Genomic DNA, 24,836 nt, shown 5'->3' with positions numbered 1-24,836 from the left:
CATACAATGATTCCTTATTCCTTACGTGTATCAACGTTCTGGGCAACAAATGTTCTTACTTATTAATACAACACGGAAACCAAATAAAGAATAAATCTTCTTATGAGTTTTGACAATAAAATTACAAAGAAAACAGGAAACACTTTGTCAACTTTCCTAAATTAAATCTATATAAATCTGATTTTAAAAAAAATTAAAGCGGAAATAAAGATGTGTTTCCTACAAATTACTCACTGTTAATATCCAAATCATTCTTTTAAAGAAAAATACCACTTATGAATTGCCATATAAATACATGAAAATATTCATCTCATTCGATTGTCTAAGAGAGAGAGAGAGAGAGAGAGAGAGAGAGAAATACGTTGACCTTTTCATTTTAAAAACCACTTTACGAATCTTTTACTCAAAGAAAATTTGACGCTATACAAATACGAAATTTCCCAGATAAATAAAAAATTACATACATGCTTTCTCAGCAAGAAACTAATATTGAAGAAAAAAAAAATATTTTTAAAATCTGCATTTTGCTAAGCGATGTATACAAAAAAAAAAAAACATTCAAGCAAGTTTTATGTCAAATACATATTTAGTACTTTCTTTAAACAAGACTTTTCGGTTAAATGACGGTGCATTACATCACATTTTGCCGTCAATACATTCAAACAACAGGCAAACAGTAACTAAAACAATTTCTTGTCTATTTTCTATTTTTATCATGTTTGTGTGGATTTCGTGCAGAATACATCTTTTCCAAACTTCTATCCGTGGTGTATCATTTAACGTTTTCATACAGTTCATCCTGCATTTCAAATTTAAAAAATCTCAGCTAAGCCACATAATGGTTAATGTTTTAAAAAGAAATATCTTAAAAAAACTGAAAACAACTATGAAATGATAGCATGCCAATGATATGAAATAATACAAAGCATACAAGAAACTTGATCAACTTTTTTGAGTTATTTATCTCCAACAGTTACAAAATATTGCTTCCAAATATCTGATTTTCTTTTGTTAATATCGAACACATTTTTGAAAATTTACATGTGAAACACACAAACATTTATTGTGTTAAGTTTTATTTTCGTCGCAGTACGACTTATATTTCAGTTTCCAGTATCCTAAAAAATAGTAACTTTATAACGGGCTTGATAAAATGCCGGGTATAATGCTGTTAGGAAAAGTGCAAATACCCTCTTAAAAAATTAATATATAGGTTTCTCAATACATATGACTATTTTTAAGAGAGTTGAATAACCATGGCCATTTTTGGGAGTCTATTGAGCTCTATATAAAGGTTTTTAAAAAATATCTATATCAAATAAAGGTTTATAGGTTAAATATCATATCAACAATTTTAAGGTAGATCTGATGATAAATTTGTTGACCATCCTGCCTTCAAAAACAATAAAATCTGAACCGATTGAATTTCACAGCACAATACCTCTTCTACCCTGTCAAAGAAATAGATCCCTTGAGTCACGCCAGGCACCTGGTGTTGGTTTCTCGTCTGGATATATCCACAGTGGGTGTGTTCAGGAAGTTGTTTGCTACTACTGAAATCATATTCCATCATCTCGTCTCAACCTCGTGACATACAAAACGTGACACGTATAGTGTGTGTGTTTTTAAACTATCTTTATTACAACATTTATACATCATTTATATATATACGCAGAACAAAAAGAAAATACACAAAAAGGGTAGTAAACTTACGTCTCATTGGACTTCTTCTCTACGATAGCAATTTTGTTTCGCTGAATGATTGCATGTATAGCAATGGTTACAAGTACTCCAAATACAAAACTCCCCAATCCAGCACCAAGGATTAAGTAGAAATGAAATTCTAAGTTTAAACAAAAGAAATAGTGAACCTATAACAGTAATAAAATTGATGTATACCTCTTGTCATATCAATGATGGTCTCATCATGCGCTCTTAATTGCACTAGACTGAATTTTTGATCATTTATTTTAAAAAAACGTATTGATGCTCAAGGTAATCGAAACTATGATAATCTTAATTGGATGACTTATTTATTATTTGTTTTATTTAAGTTAGAATGTCTACATCTATAAATTAAACTATAAAACAAGGTTTTAAAATGTAGTTAAACAAGTTATTTTAACAAAGAAAATACTACGATGTATGGTTTGCATACTTTTTCGTTAAGAGAGTTTCAGTTACATTGCTACAATTGATCTATGTGTTTGTATCGGAGCCTCCTAAATTGTATTTCTAATGCGTTTTTTATTTAAATGTTGTTGATGTTAATGCTTCTTGTGAACAGTTAACGTATTTCAAAAAGTACGTAAAGATCAATTTCTAGGATATCTACAAAACTTCAACACGCAATGAACGTCTAGTATATGTTCTGTCATTTAATCTGAGAGAGAGAGAGAGAGAGAGAGAGAGAGAGAGAGAGAGAGAGAGATGTAAATTTACCTGTTACAAAGTATGTAGCAGGTGATGGACAAGTTGTTACTGGTTGACTTGATTCCTGACACGGACACTCTTCTTCAAATTTCGGTGAGCAATATTGAAATTAACTTAGTGTTTTATATAGTTGTTCATTTACAAATAAAAGTTCTTTGATAGCATATACTTTAAAAAATAATAGACGTTTACGGTAAAAAATGAAGAATAATTTAACTGGGCAGTACCTCTATCAATTCGAACCATCTTAGTTTAAAGAGTCTAAAAAGGGAGAGAAATAGAAAAATCTTAGATATTGTTTACCTGTAATAAAGGTTGGCTCCTGTGTTGGACTTAAGTCATCTTCTGTTGGCTGATCTGCATTATAGCATGGACAATCTAAGAACGATTTGGATATGAAAGTCAAAAGTGAGCAATTGCAATTATACATACTGTAGAAGCACATATATTCGTTGGGTCAAAATTTCGTTGTTTTTGAACCAAATTAAAATTCGTTGGGATTTAATTTCGTGACATATTAATATCTTTGTATTCATTATTACTTAGGTTAAAAATTCGTCATGGATTTAATTTCGTTGATTTCTACTGCTAACGAAAATAACGAAATTAAATCCACAACGAATATTTCTGCTTCTACAGTATTTAGTTTTACATGGTTACATGTGTCCGAAAAATAAAAGTCAGAAATTTGAAATTCACGAGATATACCTCTCGCGATTTTATACAGATGTCAATTCCTCGCGTTTAATTTAGAAATATTCTGTATTTGTACTGAATACAGCTTTTAAAACTGACGTGTATTTCATTTCGTAACTTCTTCTGCTGGTTGACGATACTTAACCCTGAATCATTTCTTAAAGCCTACTTATAGCAATTAATCAGTGCTTACTAAAGCATCGTTTACTCCAACAACGCCTTCTATATCCCCAAGGTCTGTCTGAGGTGATGATCATTATCATTCCACTCAATACAAATATACGCAAACTTGTAAGACCTGGAATCATACCAACGAACAGTGACACAAGAGTTCTTCAAGAGTTGCCTTGATTTTTGAAATTCAATTTAAAATTCATGACTGATACTTAATCCTTCAGTCTTGTTTTCGTATAGGAAGGAACTATTTTTACTTTATGAAATATATCTTAGTTTGCATATCGTGATGCCATGATTCAAACATCTAAGAATGGAAGTATATAAAGTTTGTTCACACCCCCATGATTTCCTTTTTATAACGGCAGGTTTTTCTAATTTTTTAAATAATAAATACATGTTGAGATTACTGTCAACCTCACACAAATAAAGCATCATAAAACTGCCAAGCAAATTATATTCAGCAATGTTCAACTAAATATCATGCCATTTTAAAATTCATTACATTATATATCACTGCAAAAATTCACTGTCTTCACATGCACCCCGCTATGGGGTTGCAATAACATTGCACTTAAAATTAGCCTATATCATGATATACTTTTTCCTCACAAGTGATGAGATTGATACATATACGACGGACTAGACCCCGTGCATGAGGATATGTTACCTTCCACCTGCATAATATGTTCGGGGTTTAAACGTCAGTCATGTCTAATGAGTGAACATTTTGTCAAAAGTTTACACTCAAACCAGTTGTCATTGTTAAATGTAATGCATGCAATGCTATGAGGTTCACGTATGTTTTACTTCTATTGATTATATTTTTAATAAGATATTTACACATTATTTTTTTATGTAACGTTTTGGATAAGAAGATTCCTAAATTAATTCTATTATTTGATTCTATTGAGACTGCATTGTCTTACAAAAATACAACACTTAAATGATTCACTTGTTCGTCTTATTGATTTATTCGTAAATGATTCGCTTGATTGATTGTTTAAACGGTCGTGACTTGAGAAGTAATTGTATCTGGTCGGTAATAACTATTTATTCCTTTATGTAATGATTTTTTAGTTCGTTTTTAAATGACATTCTTCATATCAAGCTTTTTGTGTTTAACGAGCTAAATGCCATTCTTCATTGAAAATTTAAACGCAGTTTAAGAAATCATAACACAATATCTTGAGTCATCTTATTTAATTTGGGCAAACAAATTGATGGGTTTCATCGTATGCTGTATAGGTTTCTATAAATTAATTGATGTAACTTTTGTGAGATTTTTGTTTTACAGACGAGATTTAAGATTTTCTATCTACAATTAGTCTATGTTTAGATATTGAACATTCGCCCGGCATTTCCTCAGAACCTATACGCATATGTGTTCATTAAATGATTATAGCTTACTGTAACACCAGGCTGAAGCTAGCAGCCGCTAACAGCAGGCACTATGACAGTAGAAACTAGCAAACAATAAGGAAATTCATCATAGTACTGAGAGTACTCGAACAAAAAATTATATTTTACTTAATGATCGACATACTTTAATTAATTTCAAAATGATTAATGCTCAAAAATTTGTACGAGCATTGACGACTTCCGAAGCAGTTAAGCTCGCCTGGATAAGAGTTATAAATGCGTCTTTGTTGGATAGAAAAGAAATACGTTTATACGAGTCATAAGTAATGAAAACAATGTTATCCTAAGTGAAATCTTATTGATACAAATAGAAAAACTATATACATCGTATAAAGTGATATGCAAACGTATTATGATATAAAAGATATGATAAATTAAAGTAAATAAAAAGGCATAAAATGATACAGTAACAATAAAAACCGAAAGTCAATCCAATGTGGCAAGATAACCTGTTTACATCAAAGTTGAACATGTGCGTTTTTAAAAAATTATCCTCGGGCCTTTTCACTCCCCGGAAATAACATCAATCGAAAATCAAAAAGACATCGTATTATTACTTATATGAGACAATAGAACACCCAGCATTGTGATTTTATTCTCATAAAAAAATTATCATATGTCGCAGTCAAAAACAGCGAAAATCATCAGGTGAAATTGGGATTATTTTGTCTCAGCCATGTTTTGACGTGAACCTTCGAATAATACAACAATGACAATGAAAAAGGGTCGGTTTAGCTCACCCGAACGTTGTTATGTTTTAGCATTTCACAATGATATAGAGGTGAAAGGCGGACCATTATCTCTTTTATCTTTGAAGTGTGCATCAAACGAATACCAGGGCCGTGTATGGGACATATGGGGCTATTATTTCCCGGTCTCATATTTGGGCTGTATGGGTACCACTAAGTGGCTCCAAGGGGTTCTGGCTCATTTCAGGGGTTTATATCTCACTTGAGATTGACCACAAGAACTTGGTAACACTAGGATTTGGTAGAGGACCTCAAGAAGTATTCATATTAAGCATTAGAGGGCACTTATGACCCCTACAAGAGTTCAGTTAGCTCACCCGAACTTTGCCATATTTTAGCATTTGACAATGATATAGGGGTGAAAGGCGGACCATTATCTCTTTTATCTTTATAGTGTGCATCAAAGAAATACCAGGGTAGTGTAGGAGATCTATGGGGCTATAATTTCCCGGTCTCAAATTTGGGCTGTAGGGGTACCACCAAGTGGCTCCCAGGGGTTCTGGCTCATTTCAGGGGTTTATATCTCACTTGAGATTGACCACAAGAACTTGGTAACACTAGGATTTGGTAGAGGACCTCAAGATGTTTTCATAATAAGCATTAGAGGGCACTTATGACCCCTACAAGAGTTCAGTTAGCTCACCCGAACTTTGCCATATTTTAGCATTTCATCCGTATATCATTGTCAAATGCTAAAACCTGCAAATTTGGGGTGAGCTAACTGGACCCTTGCAGGGGTCATAGGTGCCCTAAAATTTTATGATTTTTAATGCATGTTATTTTTGGAGAAAAGTAAACAGACTTGGGGAACAATTTTTATGCTTACGAATAGACAGCTACCAATATTCAATTGAATTCATTAGACACAAACGCATTAATTTTTTTTTCAGGCGAGCTTTACTGCCTCCGAGGTTGTCCATGCTTAGAAAAATTATTCATCCATAAATGTTCTTGATATTAATTAAAATATGCCGTTTAAAAAGTAAAATATAATTTTCTGTTCGAGTAATCCAGTATTTTGATGATATTCCTTATTGGCTGCTAGCTTCTACGGGCTTAGTGGCTGCTGTTAATGGTTGCTAGCTTCAGCCTGGTTACTGTAACCTTTAGCGAAGGATAATGTTCAAATTTATCATCTATAAAAAGTGTAATATACAATGTAATATACATGATTATTTAATTTATAAATAAAAGGGAGAGAAGCGCATTCTTCATGATAAACTTAAAGCTAGACATTTAAATTTTAGTCCACAACAATGGCTTACAAATACAATTTACTGAACCGTACACGTGTACACGACCTTAAAATACCTCCACATTCTCAAACTAAAAGACGGTTTCATTTATAAATACATGGAAAGTAAAAAGGTCAATCGTTATCAACATGGGTATGGCTCTACTTCAAGGTAAGAGAGAGAGAGAGAGAGAGAGAGAGAGAGAGAGAGAGAGAGAGAGAGAGAGAGAGAGAGAGAGAGAGAGAGAGAGAGAGAGAGAGAAAGAGAGAGAGAGAGAGAGAGAGAGAATAAGATTTGTTTATCAAAAGCTCATGTACATTTATTTCAGGAATTTTCTTCCTGTTTCTATCATGTTGGATGAATGCTTCTGAGCTATGGCCTCAGGAGGAATTATTTAACGCGTAAGTATTCGCGATATCGAATTAAATGCAATCAAATTTGATGTTATAAAATTCAAATACATGCATTTAATATAAACTTATAATGATGTACGTGTAGACAGGATTATAGAGTTGTAACTGCATGGAATGCAAGCGTGACACAATCTTTATTCATATACATGAACACAAGCCGTCACATATGCACTAATAAAAAATGTATATTTGATACAATGTTTTGATTGACTTTTTCTAATAGATTTGGCTGTTTGGGGAACGTAATACGAAACTACAAGGATTTTCCCTTGTTCTCAGAGTGTTCAACTGATATAAGTATTAAAGGTAATACTATTTATTTTTCGTTTTATACGTGGAAAATACTAGATATATTGAAAAACGTTTTTCCTTTAAGAAATAATTGCATATTTGAATTGAATTTTTTTTAAGGTGAATATTGTTATGACGATGAGATTACTTGCCATGCTACGAAAGAGAACTGTAGATATTGGAGAGTGCACAGAACAAATGTGTCTATCTTTATTCAATTTCCAACATCAAAGTTCATACAGGCATCGAAATCTTTAACAAATGAATGTGAATGTAAGGAGTATATCTTTAAATGTACCATAAACAGTCAGGTCCTTATACAAAGTATCGGTAAGAGTCTCATGAATGTTTCATCCCGATTTTTACAATATATTGTCAAATTCGTATTAATTGAAATTTACTGCTTTTTTTTAATTGACAACCATCAATTTTTCTCATGATTGTAGTACATAAAGATGCATTCTTAACAAGCACATTATCTTCATCATCACTGGAAACCACAGAAGGTAATTAAACTCACCAAATGCAAACAGAAATGGTATATAAGGTTTAGCAATAGTTTGTGTAACTGTACTAGGTTAATTAAAGTGTTATTCAGTACATGTTTGTGCATATAACGATTAATGAGCTGGATACTTCTGTAAATATGAAGGTGTCATTTTTGCATCCACTTAAGATGCAGTTCCCTTAAACTCCATAACTATGTAACGGATGATTGTTTCAAAAAAATCATTGTCTAGAAAAGATGTAAAAAAAAAATTGTGTGTCTCACCTATCCAAATATAATATGCCGTAGGAAAATAACAAACCCCATAGGAGGAACATATTTAACAAAGAAATTTTGTAAACGCTGTATGATTATATTTCATATAGAGGAAAGTTTTTTTAAATAGGAATTTATTACAGACTTGCAGTTTATCCTTTTATTGAAATCTAAAACCCTATGGACGATTTGGTCAAATCTTATCATAATTTATAGTCTAATGGCTAGTCTTTTATTCCGGTATGAAAGCTACAAAATCATTTGGGAATTTTTTTTATATGGGAAATATTTTTCTGTAGGATTTTAAAAAAATCTTACCTGACAAGTACATATAAGATACGCCAATAACAAATGTGGCCATACATTTTCTAAGCAATTGTGTTAATGGTGTATATTATCATAAGGCATATTCAACCTTGACACTGGCATAATTATCTGGCAAGGTGTTAGATGTACATATATCTTGTATTTCATACAGCTGTAACTACAATGGCACCAACAACCAACAAACCTTACACAACAGACTCGAGCAAAACAATTAACCCAGGAATGCTAGGAGATCGGTCAAATCAAAATAGCGGTAGGTTGATTTATCTAGAGTTAGATGTGTTAAAATCTCGTCCATTTGCCAATGATATGAAAAAGATAATCCTTTCATATCTCACTGAGGATACTCCTTTCTCCAATTTATTTCCTTGATTAAGTAGTATTCAAACCTATCTACTAATATTAATGAACGTACTGGTGCAAACGTTTCAAAGTTTACTTTGTGTCACAGGATTCGAATGGCAACTGCAAGTACATGAAATTATAAATTGGTTTAAGGCTTAGTAACGAAAATTGCGTTTATTATGAATGTTTTTTCTTCTATGTTATACAATCTTATGCCAGATTATTTTTGGCATATACGAGCAACGTTGCAATTTGCACGCTAAGATTTTTTTTGACGCGAAATGCAAATTATTACGTTATTTATAACCTGATTATGGTTGTTGTTGTTGTTTTCGAAATAAATACATGTAATTGTTTAAAGACTTTATTTTTACACTCAAAGTTGACAGTTAAAATTTGTTCTCATATAATACAGAAACACCTTATCTCGCCATAACTGGTGCCCTTATTGGAGGCGTAGTTCTGGGAGCAGGCGTGGAATATCTATTGATCATACTGCTGCGAAGAAATCGACATTCAAAAAACAAGAAAATTAAAGAGTAATATTAGTTTTATAAAAAAAAGTATATGCATGTTGCATTCTTCATTTTATTTTCCATGTGATGTGTTTACCACATCACACATTTACAAATTTATTTATCTTCACCTTTTCATGGTTTTGTTTTAAAGTCTAAACTGTTGAAAATCCATTTTCAATGTGGAAAAAAATAATGCAGTATCGTTTGATATGCTTTAAATTGTTGTGAGAAAAAAAATATTTGAAACAAACGAACTTGCATATATTACAGAAATATTACAGGGATGTCGAAATACAACCCTGCATATTCAGACAGTGGTGAAAATACCAAGGACCCTATGAAATTAGACGAAAAATACTACGCACAAGTAGTCAACGCAAACGTACGTTTTTGTTTTTGTTTTTTATGCTGTAATACATTAATTAGTTCTTTATGGCTAGAAATATTACAGATAATAAAATACAATGATAATTCTTTTTCATATCAGTTTTATATAAGTTTTAAGTGTTTTTTTTTCATTTATGGCAAAAACGCAAGAATAAATCAATGAAGACTTAAATGTTTCTATAAGACAATTCTTATATGCCTCAAAATAATTTATAATCATTTAAAACGTCTCTGTTTTAGACTGTTTATCAAAATGTTACCCAAGGTACCGCAAATATTCACGAACAAAGAACGAACAATCAAGAAAAACCTGGTCAGTCAATATACAATCATCTTCACGAAAAGAAGGAAATAGAAGATACAGGTGATCACTATGATCATGCTCACCGTGTACCATTCGAACTCACTGCAACGGAGAAGGATTACGAAACACTCAAAATGCAACCACGAGCCAATACTTACACAGAAGTTATTGCAGACGAAACTGAGCACAGTAGATACCGAAGTGGGGAAGAAAATGATCACTACTTTGTACTAGACGATAAGAGATCATAGTGCATAAAATATGGACAGGGAGCTCGCATGTATCAACGATATGAAATTATTGTTTAAGAATAATCATGATGCCAATATCTTGTCAACCACCGTAAATATCCCTTTAACAGCATGAACATTTGTATTACATATAGTTTATATAAAAATCACACAGAGTTATTCGATCAGACTTGGATGTTGAAGTTCAAAATGTATTTGTGTTAAATACTACATGTAAGTAATTCAAAACCACATGTAATAAATACCACGACGTTAACAGTCTCAATATTTTATTTACCTTTCAGAAAAAAAAAACATTGAAATATCAATCTAGTTTTGAAATTGTCTAACGATGAGAAACAAAGAGTTATAAAAGTCGTATTATTATTTTACCTAACCATTCTTCATTTATTCATCGTTATTCTTAAAACTGCATTATTACTGTATGTGTTTTTCATATATTTTCATCATTCGAGAAATTGAATAAAATACAGTTACTGTTGCAATAAGATAGGATGATTTTTAATTTGATAACAAACTACCAATATATTCTTGCAACATAAATGATACATTCTGTTGCTTGTAATTTTTAAAACAGCAGAGGTTACTCACTCCTCCTTGTCACCTGATCATACCTCTAATTCCGTGTTTGATCAGCTACTGTTTTATATTTTTCCTTTGGTCTTTTGATTTTGAACACTCCAAGACTTCGTTATCACCACATTTCGATTTTTATGCCCCCCTTCGAAGAAGGGGGGGGGGGGCATATTGCTTTGCTGCTGTCTGTCGGTCGGTCGGTCTGTCGGTCCACCAACAGTTTCTGTTCATCGTCTTTGCAGAGGATGAACATATTGAAATGAAATTTGGTATACAAGTTTATCATAATGCTATCTAGGTCAAGTTTGATATTGGGTACGATCGAGCAATTTTTGACAGAGTTATGGCCCTTCAACGTAGAAAAATTCTAGTTTTTTGCAGTTTTCGCTAAGTTTCTTCGCAGAGGATGAACATATTGAAATGAAATTTGGTATATATGTTTATCATGACAATCTAGGTCAAGTTTGATATTAGGTACGATCGAGCAATTTTTGACCGAATTATGGCCCTTGGCCCTTGGACGTAGAAAAATTCCAGTTATTTGAAGTTTACGTTCATTTTCTTTGTGGATGTTTCCAAGGGAGGGGGCATAAGTTTTTCACAAACATCATGTTTCTGACTACTGTGCTTCAAGTAATCCAAAGCTTGTGTGTACATCCCGTCTCTGAAATTTATAATCACTTCACCATTGTGCTGTGAAAAAGGACTTAATATTCAATTTTTACTCTCTTTTTTATCTTCCACCAATATTTTAAATTAAATATAAAAATATGTTGAAATACATTGAGACCAATGACATTTTTGGAGTTTGAGTGTAAGTAAACACTGTCTCTTTATTTAACAAGGACAATATATCAAATATCCAACATAATACAGTTAGATGGGAAGTAAACTTGTACAACGTCATGAAAGAGGATTCAACGAGTAATTGCAGGTTACCGAATACGACAGAACAGATAGCTATTTTGTTTTAATTGTTTAGATTGTATTTTGTCTATTAAATCAATCCGTTATTTTATAAATCATGTTGTTCCTTAATTTGTTTTGCTCATTTATCCCTCAAAATTTAGTGAAGATAACTACATATATGAACTATCAAAGAAGATGATGTGACATATATGTGCAGTAAGTTTTGTATTTCTTGTAACATTGTATTGCATTTATAACATGAAATTTCTTCAGTCATAACTAATATGTTGAATTCGTCAAGAATCGATATGATAGTATTTACATATCAATTGTCTAACATATGAATCAAATTTGGAACGTAAAGGACACTAAATTGATCATGAACATTAAATTTATCGTTAAAAGATTTAAATTACATAAGAAGCTATTACCATTACTTAGTTCACTTGTTTTATATTGTTTTATATGCTCATTCTTTTGGCAACATTCTCTTAAAAATTACAATTTATTCAATAATGAATTGTTTTGCCTCTCCTCCTTGTAAAATGGTACTGCGTAGTCCCAAATGTATATACGGGAAATGGCAGAAATGATTTGAGAGTTATCGCACTTGCATTAACATTAAAGTTACAAATAAAACAAAACAAATCATGATGTTGCCTATTTGGTTCGAATTCAAAAGTCACGCCATTTGCGTCTTGCGATGCATTTGTACTTTATTTTGAATGCATTGTAAGATGACATTATGTCTTATATTGAAAGTGACTTCGAACAGCTCATTTAAAGTATTTATTTCTTCTGCTTGATTATGGATAGTTATTTTATGTTATAGTTATGCTAACATATTTTTATGACATTTACGTCGAAATAATTAATAGCTGGCCATATTATACTCTAACGATATCAGCATACACAATGTATATACTGCTCAACAACACAAGCCCTGGGCATCTTTAAAAAACTGCATGATGTTTGCAAGTAAATAACGCGCAAATAAATCACAGACTGCTGATGACACAAGAAGGTTTAAATATATCACAGCATTAAAGACGAAATGTCAGTAAACATTAAGAAGCAATTTTAAACATCAATGAAAACCATACCAATTACCAAGTCTTAAAAAGGAGAAGCAATTAACAAATAACAAAGATTGAGTTTTAATGTTCTGCTTGATTTAAATGCCAACAAATAACATGTTTTTGTACCATATGTATGCAAAATCCTAAAAATAATTACTCAGTAGAATCTTAACAATTTGAATTTTCTGGGTAAAATATAAACCTTTTAATATTTTACCAAGAAAACAGTATTTATTACAGATAATTTGGATAAAATCATAACTCACTGAAATGACATCATAGTTGCTATGAAAACCTCAGGAACATCTGTTTTCCTCGATACATTATTTTTATAAAACAAAGATTTCTAAAACAGCAACGACATCTGTGTGAAAACATAATATCAGCATTATAACATTAATTAACATATGTATATAACTTAAAAGCAATAAATTAAGCTGGTTTTCCTAATGAATGTTGCAGAATATGGATCAAATACTTGTAATTTACCATCATCTTGGTTTTTGTTTGGCCCTCTAGAAAGCTTACTAACTCTAATATTCGTGAAAACACTAAGTAAGTTGTGACTGGATTGTTTTATTCTTCTTTTTTAATGTATTTTACACAGTTGTTTTAGCCTACTACCATCTGAGATTCATCACTGACTAAATATGACAGGTTCCCGGTTTAATCAACAGTCATCTTTTTGTTATTAAACACTTATCAAATACAATCCTCATTTTTTTCGCTAAAATCCATTCGTTTTTCCCAACTCTGCAATATACGTGTCAATCCTATTATGATCGGGAATCAAGGATTTTCAAAATTATTGCAATTTTGTCGATTGTTTGTTCATTTTCTTCAAATTTCATATTTAGTTAAGTTTTTTGATAAAGGTTTTACAATCTTCGGCAGATCTTGTTTGCAATTAAATTTATTTGTTATACATGTATAAACACGTTGAGATCTAGGATCATATTAAAAAATGCGAAGCGGGAAAATTTTGTGACGTCGACTTTTTAAGCGGATTTTTTGCATTACGCTATACATGTTGGAATCTTGGAGAAAAGACACCAAAAATTTGTGTTGCAGAATAGGTAAAAAATGTTCTTAGGTTTTTTTTTTTCAAATGCCAAAAATAAAATATACAATTTTTTAAAGCTTTATCGCAGGACAAAGCAAGACGATACGACAAAAGAAAAATCTATTCATTGATTTAAAAAAAAACCGCTGTGTATCAGTAGGTCTAAAAAATATCCAATGAATGATCTATATGCTCATATGCCCGAATTACTTCTTACTTACACTAAATTACAGTCCATTGTTAATCGGACTGGAAAAGGGAATCCCAGAAGTACCGTACGACCTTCTTAATTTCGTATTTTATTTTCCTATACTTAGTTCGTTTGTCAACAATACGGATCAGCATGAAATGCAGCGTCTTAAACTCACGGTCAAACTAATTTACGATTACTAACCATGGGTCAGCTCTTGAACCTTTTCGTTCACATGGATGTATTGATTATTTTAGTTGACAAACTCTATTGCTCTTAAAGGTATAAAATTGATGCTTATATTATAAAAAATGTACCATTGTTGATAAATACATGCGTGGGTATACCATGATTGCTACGATTTTTTCCAAGAGCATAGGAAATCAAAATAGAACATGAATTATTAATGAGAACGAGAAAATATCAAGGAGTTGCCCCATGATCAGCATCTAATGCAAAACTGACTGTTGGTTTTCAACGAACCGACATGAAAATAGTTCAAAGGAAATTCGATTGATCTAAGAATGATCTAAGAATTTCTTTTCTTAATCGCACTAGAAAAAATATTGAACTTATTAGGCTTTCTTTTGGCTTGCACGTGCATTTAAAAAAAAAACTTGTAAAAATGTGAGGTTTACCGGTATTCAGGCATATATATCAAATTCAAAAATTTCTTATTTAAAATAATATGTTTTCTCTCCATTTTGGTTTACCTATAAATCGGGATCTTAAATTTGTATTTTTCAATATTGTGAATCAATTCATTTGCTTATAGTAGAAAAAAAATGCTACGATATATTTAATGAAACATTGAAAAATCATAAATATATATTTATTTCTGGTAAGTATTTTCTCCTCTATTTCTTAAGAAAGCGATTGAGTTTAAAAAATTGCTTTATAGAAACTGAATGGGTTAAAATCTAGTTGAATTTCTTGTGCTCTAAAACATTTGTATATTATAAATCTTCTCTCATTTTTGTTTTTATCATGATTTATTCCATATTGCATTGATAGAGAAATGTGTTTTTTTGCATTGTAATTTATTAACATGAGTTGATAACAGTTTGTACAAAAGGAGTATATATGGTTTGAGCCTAAAATGGCCTTAAATGAACATTGCCATAATACTGTAATTCTTTGTTTTATTTGTACAAATATACGTTTGAAGTTTTTTCATAATATTCATTTTTTATTTTAGTGCCAACAATTTAAAATTATGACATCAAAAAATTTATCTTTTCCCGCCTTTTTCGCATTTTTAGCATAAAACGGTTTGTTTTGAAGCAGTTTTTCTTTAAGGAGACATTGAGCGACTGCTTGAACAAACAAAATATGTTTACCAAAGATGTATCTCTCCAGTACTTATAACTGACAAAAAGTTCGCTCTTGATTAAAGAGTCGCTCTATATTTTCCATTCGAAAAAAGGTAAGAAAAATTTTGAACTGATTCTGATTTTGGTATGTCGTACAAACTCATAAAAGTTTATTCCCCCTTTACCCAATGAGGAAAACCAAACATTTTGAAAACTTCAGAATACCAGGTTTACTTATTTTACTGATTCTCATTTACCAAAACATTTTTTTGTGCATATATTTTATTCTATTATATATCATTAACGTATGCTTAAATCGGCGTGTTTTGTTTTTGGTGGGTTTTTTTTAAATTGAATTCTTAAGTTTATTTGATCGAATAGCTCTGAGGTGATTGTCAAGGCTTATATGTCTCTTTTTAAAGCGCGAGGCATAGCTAAGCGATTTATTGTTGTTAGACACATCAAATAACCGTCCTCTATGAGCAGAAATATACATCATTTAAACTTACAGACATAGTTGCACGGGCTATTGTGTATATCAAGTGCAGGGCTAACGTACATGTACATCATTTCTGGGGCTGCCGCGCAGTGATAAGGAAATATATTGCCTAAACAGAAGCTGAAATATAAAAAAATCAAATTGATTCTTTCTAGCTAAATTTTCTAAATAATTTTCCTTTAGAACCAAGCTAAGTTAGCGCTTTTCAGTACTTTGATTTATTAGTTCTGTGTAAGTCATCGACTTTTACAAAATAATATTTTAACAGCTCATGGTTATGTGCATGTGTGACAGTGGGTTTTACTTCCGTTTTCTTTCTTCTAGTGTTTAATCATATGCTGTGTAACTTTAAATGCAACTACACCATAACCAGTAAAACAGAACACAGATGTAAACCTGTTTTCTATAGATGTTAGAATGAGAAAAGCAGCTATAAAAGGTTAGCGCTATTTTATCTATTTAAGAAGAATGTGTCGATAGAGAAAAGACTTACGGTGGTGAAGTTTTAGAAATTTTAACTGATCGTTTGTTTCATTTTTGTTATAATGATCAAACCAATGTGCCGATATTGAAATAATTTTCAATGCGGACATGATCTTTTTTAAATGAAATGAACACCTGATAGGAATATAAACAGTGTTAGTGTGTCTGAAGATATTCTTTTTTCAAACCAGATGAATTTTAAGATACATTTATCTGTACCTTTCTCATTTTCTCAAAATGTACTCTTTTTTAGTTTTTAACAGAACTACACCATAACCAGTAAAACAGAACACGGATGTAAACCTGTTTTCTATAGATGTTACAATGAGAAAAGCAGCTACAAAAGGTTAGCGCTATTTTATCTATTTTAGAAGAATGTGTCGATAGAGAAAAGACCTACGGTGGTGAAGTTTTAGAAATTTTAACTGATCGTTTGTTTCATTTTTGTTATAATGATCAAACCAATGTGCCGATATTGAAATAATTTTCAATGCGGATATGATCTTTTTTAAATGAAATGAACACCTGATAGGAATATAAACAGTGTTAGTGTGTCTGAAGATATTCTTTTTTCAAACCAGATGAATTTTAAGATACATTTATCTGTACCTTTCTCATTTTCTCAAAAAAGTACTCTTTTTAGTTTTTAACAGAATATGTCAAGTATAATATAAGTGATGGAGTTAAAACATATAATTTTGTAAAATAAATGTACATGCCATCCATGGAGAAAAATTGCTATCAACTTTATATGTACGTGTCCTTTGTATATTTTTACTTCTCGACGGTGCGACCCTCACAAAGATCAGTTACATTTTGTGCATTCGCTACTGGTCGTGTAAGATACATTTCCTTCCTGTATTTACCACACTTGTGCTTGTCCTTAAATGTTTGACAATGTAAATCTCATTTATTGCTAACATTTATACATACATACCAAAGCCATTTATTGTTGGTTTAGATAAAATTAAAAGGTATCACTTGCTTTTTTATTTCATGCATAAGTATTTAAGCATACAAAACAGTTTGCAACTGTTTATATAAAGTACATGTATAAACTGTTATTTATATTCAAAATGTATATCACTAAGTATACACGTATATGAAACGCTTCGTGTGTTAACTTTGTAACCTTAAATCACTGTGTTTTCTAGGTGACATGTTTCTGTTGTTCATTTCAACTGTAGTTTTAATGCAGTCCCGTGGGGATACTTCTTATCAGTTGAGTATATTCCATTTTTTTAAATACTTTTATCTACATATTTATGTGTCGATGCTTTGTAATGTGTTCTTGTTCCATTTCAACATTGCACAGAGACTGTTGGTCACAAGCTATCGATATTTATAACAGTTTCCATCAGACTGTATGCCAAAATACATCCTTTAAAAACAGTGGTAAGTCTATCAAATTTCCAGCCTTTTTTGCAATTTGTACATGTACCTTTAGTTATTGTTATGTTGAATACAATCAAATATGAACATTTAGATCCTAACCGCTGGCTCCCGGCAGTTTGTAAAGAAATATGCACAGTGCAGACTGAGACAAATACTTTATGTACAAATGAAGATGAAGATGTATCTGTAATATTTAACCTTACCAATGAAATGACGAGTAATTTTATTGTGAATGATTATACCATTGAGACATGTTCCAAGTGCCATCAACTAAGACTTGTCCTCATCACGTGTAAAACGGATGGAATTACCTTCACGGATTGTACTTATGCCAAAAATGAAACAAATATAAGTTCCACCATATCTACAAGCCCTCAAACTGTTGGTAAAAGAAATTTATCTCTCTCTCTCTCTCTCTCTCTCTCTCTTCTCTCTCTCTCTCTCTCTCTCTCTCTCTCTCTCTCTCTCTCTCTCTCTCTCTCTCTCTCATGATATTATGATATAACATACTCAAAATGTGTAGCCATAAAAAAGTTTATTTGTCAAAAGTGATGATAACTCCAGGTTAGCGGTTGTTTTGAGACGTTAAGCCAATGGAACTTTCTATTCCATTTCAAACGAAAAATAAAAGTTACATTACTTATATAATACTTTGTAACGTTTCGTTTTGTCCTCATTACAGATTGGATATCTAATGAAATTCCTGATGTTTCGAATCGTTCCCAAATGCATTGCAAAAATCGTTTAATATTGGTTCCGCAACACATTTTCTATAATGTTAGGTTCTAGACTTATAAAAAAAATAGGTCCATAAAATGAATTTGGTTTTAGAAAATTCTTTAAAAAACTTTTTCGATCCTTATGACCTAATTATAGAACTACAAGTGTTTTGGAAAAGGCGAGCAATTACTCGTCAGAAGTGTTATCAATGTTATCTATATATTTTGCAGTATTGTTTTTTTTTTCAAATTGATCATACCTTCGTAAGTAATACACCCTTAGGTCATCAAAGTCATCAGTGCTCCGTGACTGGGATTCAAGCAAGTGGATATCCATTATTTTTCTGGTCGTCTTCAAACCAAATCCCGTTTGTCCATATTCACTCCCGCCTTCCGATCGGCAGTAAAATTTACTCTACTCCAGTTATCATTTACATTTTTGCTGTCTATTCAATCACCTTGCAAATCACCTTTTTATTGTCCGCACGAATTGGAATACTTTTTCTTAAAACACATCTATGGAACTTTTCTAAATATATTTTCCCCTGGATTGTTACATGTACTTTTGACACAGTTTAAGGTATAAATTCAGTATATATTGCACATATATAATGTAGTTTATAATGTATATAATATATGTAATGTATATAATGTAGCCTTATGTTTGCTTTTACGAGAGATCTAAGTTTCCGAGTATCTTTCCCTGACAACAAAGATGGCACCTTACTTTAAATCTAGTTTCCGACACTTCCACGGTCTTTCAAACGCCTTGTACATCAATTCACAGTTGGTAGTTGATATCAATTCTGCTGTCTTGCAATCTGTGACCCCTTGGAAACCTGCTCTATTTAACTCAACAATCGCAGTTCTTTTTAATAGTGACAGCTCTTAAAGCTTGTCATTTTGTTGCCATTGTTAAACCGATAAACTATATAGACTAGCAGACGATGTTATACTTTCGGTTCCTCACAAGGTCAGAATTCTACATCATAGATTTCAGTCTGCAAACAAGAGACACAACTTTTTTTAAACCGGTATATTCACCTAAACACTTACCGTTATTGACGAAGAAAAGGGAAGAGACTAATTCATCTTCACTTTTGGTGTAGTTTAGTACTTTAGATTCTTTATTAAACGCGATGAATTAATATATGCGTAAACTTCCTAGATGCACTATTTTGCAAATAATAAAATCTTTTATTTTTTCCGACAGATTCAAATTAAGGTAGTCCTATACTCGGCACTAAATGGGCTCAATCATTAAAAGCTTAGCTTTAAATGATAAATATACATTCTAGCAATACATATACAAAAGAAAATATGTATGTTTACATGCTAGTTTGTTTGTTATCACCTCTCAGACGGGTGTACCCCCTTGCAGAAATTATTGACAATTATGAAATTTGGCAGACGTTCGTTTTTCCTAAAAATAATTACCAATTTTGGGAAAATTAGAACTGAACATACAAAATAGAGTATAAATATTTATTTAAGCCATATCTCATCAATAATTTTGCGCAAGTTTTTGTAAGAAAGTACGCTTTATGGACCTGATGTATCAAATGGGAATACAAAAAATGCAATGCTAGTATCGCGTTTGGTAATATTTTTACTATTTTATGGACTCAAACTTAAATTCATGGTGTTTAATCTATAGATTGACATCTTAGAAAAAAGATTTGGTAAAATAAATCATATGTTGACGGATAACTTTTCACGCTATAAGCTCTAAACCAAGTAGACCCTGACGAAAAAATCCGTAAAAATCACATTTTGCTACAGTTTTCTGCCTAGATCTGTCAACAATGTTAGATATCATTGAAACATTAATTAATTGACAATTGATTAAATTCGAAATAGCTTCTGTCTCTAAATTTAAACCGGTTTTAGTAAAAGAAAAAGAAAAATTCGGTAGGGGGGGGGGGTCAAAACAAAGAAGATATAAGCATACCTGAGATCCTGATTAATCAGAAACTTCGTTTTTCATTTTACTTTAACAGAATCGAGTTTCTCAACATTAATCATTTCTATCTCTCATAGAATACATATATTACCGTTCTAATTGCTTATTATTGCCATTGTTTACAACAGCGATGTAGAGCAAAATCAATACCGGGTATCTAAAACGCTTTGTAAAAGTCGAACCAATATTGTAAAATCCGTATTATGACGTAGTGCGATACTCGGACTACTTTAAATGAAATTATAATAAACTAATTAGCGTTCCCGATTTTATAATCTCTTGATTAGAAGCGAAACGAATGAATCGCGGAATTAACACAGGAAGAAGCTGTGGCATTCAGTCAACTGAAAGGTGACTGAAAGATGACTAAAATTTGACTTCAGTCACATTTGCAGACCATTCAGTTACTATTCAGTTGACTGCACGACAGAGGTTCATCCTATGTTAGTACTCGCCAAAAATAAGGAATTTACGGTATATTTTTAATTTATTATAACGGCCAATTTAAAAGTAATCAAAGATTAATGATGTACTGTACAAAACCTGTGTATTTTATGCAAATTCCTATAAAACAAGCCTAATTCTAAATAAAACAATGACTTAGATTGCAGTAATAGTCAGAATGGTAAGAAGAATGCGTTATAGAAGAAACTTCCTCTTTTCCAAACTTTGATACTACAAGAACGTGGACGTACGGAACTACGTTAAATGCCACATGAATGCTTTCTAAAGCTTTAAACTTACTTCTTACGATAAATATTTTCAATTTTTGTTTAATATATATAAAAAAAATTATGAATGTAGTTATGACAAAAATATTTAGCTTCAAGTAACTTATCAATGAAAATGTATGTTTGGTTTGCAAATTACAAATGATAAAACATTTTTTTTTGCATTGTGATTTACAGGTATACAGACAGGATATTTAGTCCTTACATCACTTTTAGGACTTGTATTCGGAATACTTGTAACTCTTGGCCTCTGGTTGATTAAAGCAAAGTTTGTAAAACGCAAATTATGGTATGTTTAATATACGTGTGATTGATACCTAACTGGTACTGAAGTTAAAAACATTATTGTTCGTTTTTCAATCTATACTTATTGAATTTTTAAAAGTTTATCTCGATTAATTTACAATACTTTACCGTTTTCAGCTCACCTGAGCAAAAGGCTCAAACGAACTTTTCTTTTCAAATTTTCTTCGCTGAATGTCGTCATTAGAGCTGGAGATGAAACCGTTCACGTTTTAATATTCTCCAATTTATGGTCCAATTTCAATCGAATCATTCTTGAGAGAAGAGTGTTTAAGTTTGTTAAAATGAGGGGTCAGTTCGTCTACATAGAGGATAAAAATAGGAAATAGAAGAAAAAACACCAATGCGCATTAAATAATAATAAATAAATGAAAATAAAGGGTTACTTTAAAAAAGAATATCCAGAAAGACTTGGATAAAATTTCCCATACTTGGCACAACTGTTTTTGCGGGGGGAAATCTTTCAAATATTTTTCAACGCAGAACCACTTCTCTTTAATAGAAAAGATTATTAATAAATAGTAAAATAAGGTGGACAGCACTAAGCACTACGTAGACCGTATTATCCAAAATTGAAATTATATTTCTGATATCTGGTTTTAATATTAAAATATATTCAAATCATGACCAAAGAGGCCAGGAAGGGACCCTAACGGGGATTAAAAGTTTATAAATGGAAAAGTGAAAAGAACCCTTAAATAATTTTTCTGAAGGACCGACAGCCATAATACTAAATTCTAAATTAAGCATAATGATTGCTTTTATCCCTGTGGGTCTGAATGGGGCACGGTGGGTGGGGTGGGATTGAATTATAGGTTTGCATGTATATGCAGTAAATATCGTCTAATGCACACTTTTAATATCGTTTTCCTAGTAATGTTATTAGAAAGTTGAAGCAACTATGTGATACATTATATCCAAATATAATTACACGTTATAGTATACCTCTAGAGTTATCTTTTCAAATAAATGCACTAATAGGTTACACATTCTTTTTTCATTCTGAATTTGTTTAAGCTCGGGATCAAAATCTTCATCTATGTTCAAACAATAGACCGCTGTGCTATAATAGATTTTGAGTTCAAGCGCACTGTAATCTATGACAGGGAAAAAGTCTTATGTCCTCTATGTTGATATTATCATTTATATTATTATGTTGTTAGTTGTTTTTCCCAAGTTATTTAATTCTCTATGTTAAGTGTAGGGGAAAATTAATTAAATTTAATTGAAATAGAATAAAAAACTTGCATACAGTATGCAAGTTTTTTATTCTATTTCAATTAAATTTAATTAATTATTACTTTTTGTAAAAATGTTGTTTGCGGCTTGTTGTCAGCTTAAAAAAATAACTGAATTTGTTTACTGAGAGTTATGGGCAATGTAACTCATGTGAGCGATGTGACCCTTGGGCCTCTTGTAATATTTGTGACGTACACCATTACTTTTAAACAATGTCATATTTTCATTTCGAACTATTTTTTAAAACTTTTCTAAGTTTGTAAAACGTAATAAATTTATATTATGTTACCTAAGCTGCTTTATTACTTATTTTTTTGTTACCTGGAAACAGTGAATTTAACATGTACATTTCTTAAAAGTAAATGTAATACAAAGAAACTATAGTGACAGAATGTATTTCTTTTATTCGAACAGCGTGTCACAGAGTTCTAGTGTTCGAAATAATACTTACAATATACGTCAAAGATCTTCAGATACAGAGATTCCAAACAAGGCTTTGACAACTGAACTCAACACGTATAAGGTTCCGTATTTCAAACTGTTTAGTTTCCTTATTAAAAACAAATTGTATGCATAAGTAAAATTTAGTTGCAAAGTCGTTTTCTACATGAAAATGTTAATCTGTACCAATGTAACAAACATTGTTTCTATGTACAATAGGCATTTACTTTTTACTTCAATAAGAGATAAAAAGAATTATCAATCGGACAAAATTGTAGCTAAAAACTTTCAATTAAAGATAGTAATTACACCCTAAAGCGCAATATTTCAATGTCACGTATGTTTTGTTGATTATAATATATAGTTTGTTTTGTTATTCAGGAGAAAAATACCAAAGGAAGAGATGATATCTATAACCATCTCCATGAAACAAGGGTAAATTCAGATTTGAACGATTCTCCGTATGACCATGCTCAGTGCCTTACAGAGATCCAATCAACACGAGGAAATGTTATGGAGGATAATTACACTCACATCAATACATAGTGCTAATGAATTTTGCAAGCGATACATTTAATGAACAAACATGTTTAAAAGTGGTTTGAATCGACTTGGAAAAAAATGTTTTAATAATCACTGTTGCAACGTTTCATTAATCTTCTGACAAATCGATTGTTGTTAATCGATGTATTTGAACTTTTGAGTGAGCATACATAATTCTAAATTAATCTGCATAATTATATATTTGAAACTTTGAGGCAGCCAAAATCTTTGTTCAAGATTTTATTGGAAACAATATTGTAGATAGTATCAGTGAGAAGTACATGTATATGCATTCCCTCAAATATATTATATTGAATAAGATTTATTGTTTCAATAAAATGTCCCTTTTGATTTGCTCTACTCTAATTCATCTTTACTGTATGACATAACTTGCCTTTGTCACATTATGACGCACATGCAATTTAACTTAATTTACTTTGACGTCATAAATTGTTTGATACTCGAACAATTATAATTGTATTGATTTAATTTTTTATATCAGATTGTTTTTATTGGTATAATAAAACAGTTTAAGTATAACATTGAGGAAGTCAGCAAGATTCCAGTTCCTCGATAGGAAGTCTATTTCGTCTCGGGAAATAAACTTGCTCTTTGAAAACTGGATTTTTGCTGACTCCCTCAATGGTATACTTTCATTTTATGATAGATGGATAAAATTAGAAAAAAAGAAAATGACTCTTAGCATGTAACTTTATTCAATGAATACGTATTAACTATTTTCATTAGTACATTTATGTGCATATTTGATAATGTCTTTGAATGACATTATCAATTATGCCAAATGACATAATGTAACAATTATTCATGTAGCTTCTGATTTAAGAATTACTAAAGCATTGAATTGGTAACAACTTATAACTAACTTAAAAGATAAAATCACGGCGAGGTATACTGCATTCTGATTTTTTGGTTTTTATATTTTAAAGAAAATCTAAAACTCGGCATAAATGTGATTTGAATACGAAAGTAAGAAACTCTTACATCCAGATTAAAACTACATACCGTGGATGACATATTTTACGATTTAAATAGAGCCAAACTCTTTAAAATTGAACATGAAT

General features: G+C 31.2%; 3 protein-coding genes across 6 annotated transcripts; 2 read left to right on the top strand and 1 right to left on the bottom strand.

The window, feature by feature from the left end:
* Positions 1-219: 219 nt before the first annotated feature.
* On the bottom strand, positions 220-3,513 carry LOC105342958 (uncharacterized). Of its 2 annotated transcripts, none has more exons than XM_011450096.4 (6): positions 3,323-3,513; positions 2,737-2,811; positions 2,443-2,514; positions 1,714-1,843; positions 1,442-1,553; positions 220-799 (listed from the first exon to the last, which is right to left on the bottom strand). In XM_011450096.4, the coding sequence occupies exons 1-6, from the start codon at positions 3,435-3,437 to the stop codon at positions 773-775; spliced, it is 531 nt and encodes a 176-aa protein (XP_011448398.3). In that variant the 5' UTR covers positions 3,438-3,513; the 3' UTR covers positions 220-772. The 2 variants fall into 2 exon arrangements, with proteins under 2 accessions (XP_011448398.3, XP_011448404.3); XM_011450102.4 differs by having other exon boundaries at positions 2,737-2,790.
* LOC105342948 (uncharacterized) lies at positions 2,450-10,676 on the top strand. 3 transcript variants are annotated; one of them, XM_066081449.1, is made up of 9 exons: positions 2,450-2,526; positions 7,038-7,110; positions 7,346-7,428; positions 7,534-7,743; positions 7,860-7,919; positions 8,655-8,756; positions 9,264-9,387; positions 9,637-9,748; positions 9,994-10,674. In XM_066081449.1, exons 2-9 carry the CDS (start codon positions 7,067-7,069, stop codon positions 10,306-10,308), a joined length of 1,050 nt encoding a protein of 349 aa, XP_065937521.1. In that variant the 5' UTR covers positions 2,450-2,526; positions 7,038-7,066; the 3' UTR covers positions 10,309-10,674. The 3 variants fall into 3 exon arrangements, with proteins under 3 accessions (XP_065937521.1, XP_065937520.1, XP_065937522.1); XM_066081448.1 differs by lacking the exon at positions 2,450-2,526 and adding an exon at positions 6,723-6,880; XM_066081450.1 differs by lacking the exons at positions 2,450-2,526; positions 7,860-7,919 and adding an exon at positions 6,723-6,880 and having other exon boundaries at positions 9,994-10,676.
* Positions 10,677-16,230: 5,554 nt separating this feature from the next.
* Positions 16,231-24,180, top strand: LOC117682896 (uncharacterized). Its single transcript, XM_066081446.1, has 8 exons — positions 16,231-16,376; positions 16,674-16,766; positions 17,575-17,641; positions 17,736-17,815; positions 17,907-18,200; positions 21,406-21,517; positions 23,185-23,293; positions 23,593-24,180. Exons 2-8 carry the CDS (start codon positions 16,745-16,747, stop codon positions 23,755-23,757), a joined length of 849 nt encoding a protein of 282 aa, XP_065937518.1. The 5' UTR covers positions 16,231-16,376; positions 16,674-16,744; the 3' UTR covers positions 23,758-24,180.
* The last annotated feature ends 656 nt before the right edge of the window (positions 24,181-24,836 follow it).

This window comes from Magallana gigas, chromosome 4, assembly GCF_963853765.1.
Source record: "Magallana gigas chromosome 4, xbMagGiga1.1, whole genome shotgun sequence".
Taxonomy (NCBI): Eukaryota; Metazoa; Mollusca; class Bivalvia; order Ostreida; family Ostreidae; genus Magallana; species Magallana gigas.
This window is presented reverse-complemented; position numbering and strand designations above follow the sequence as displayed.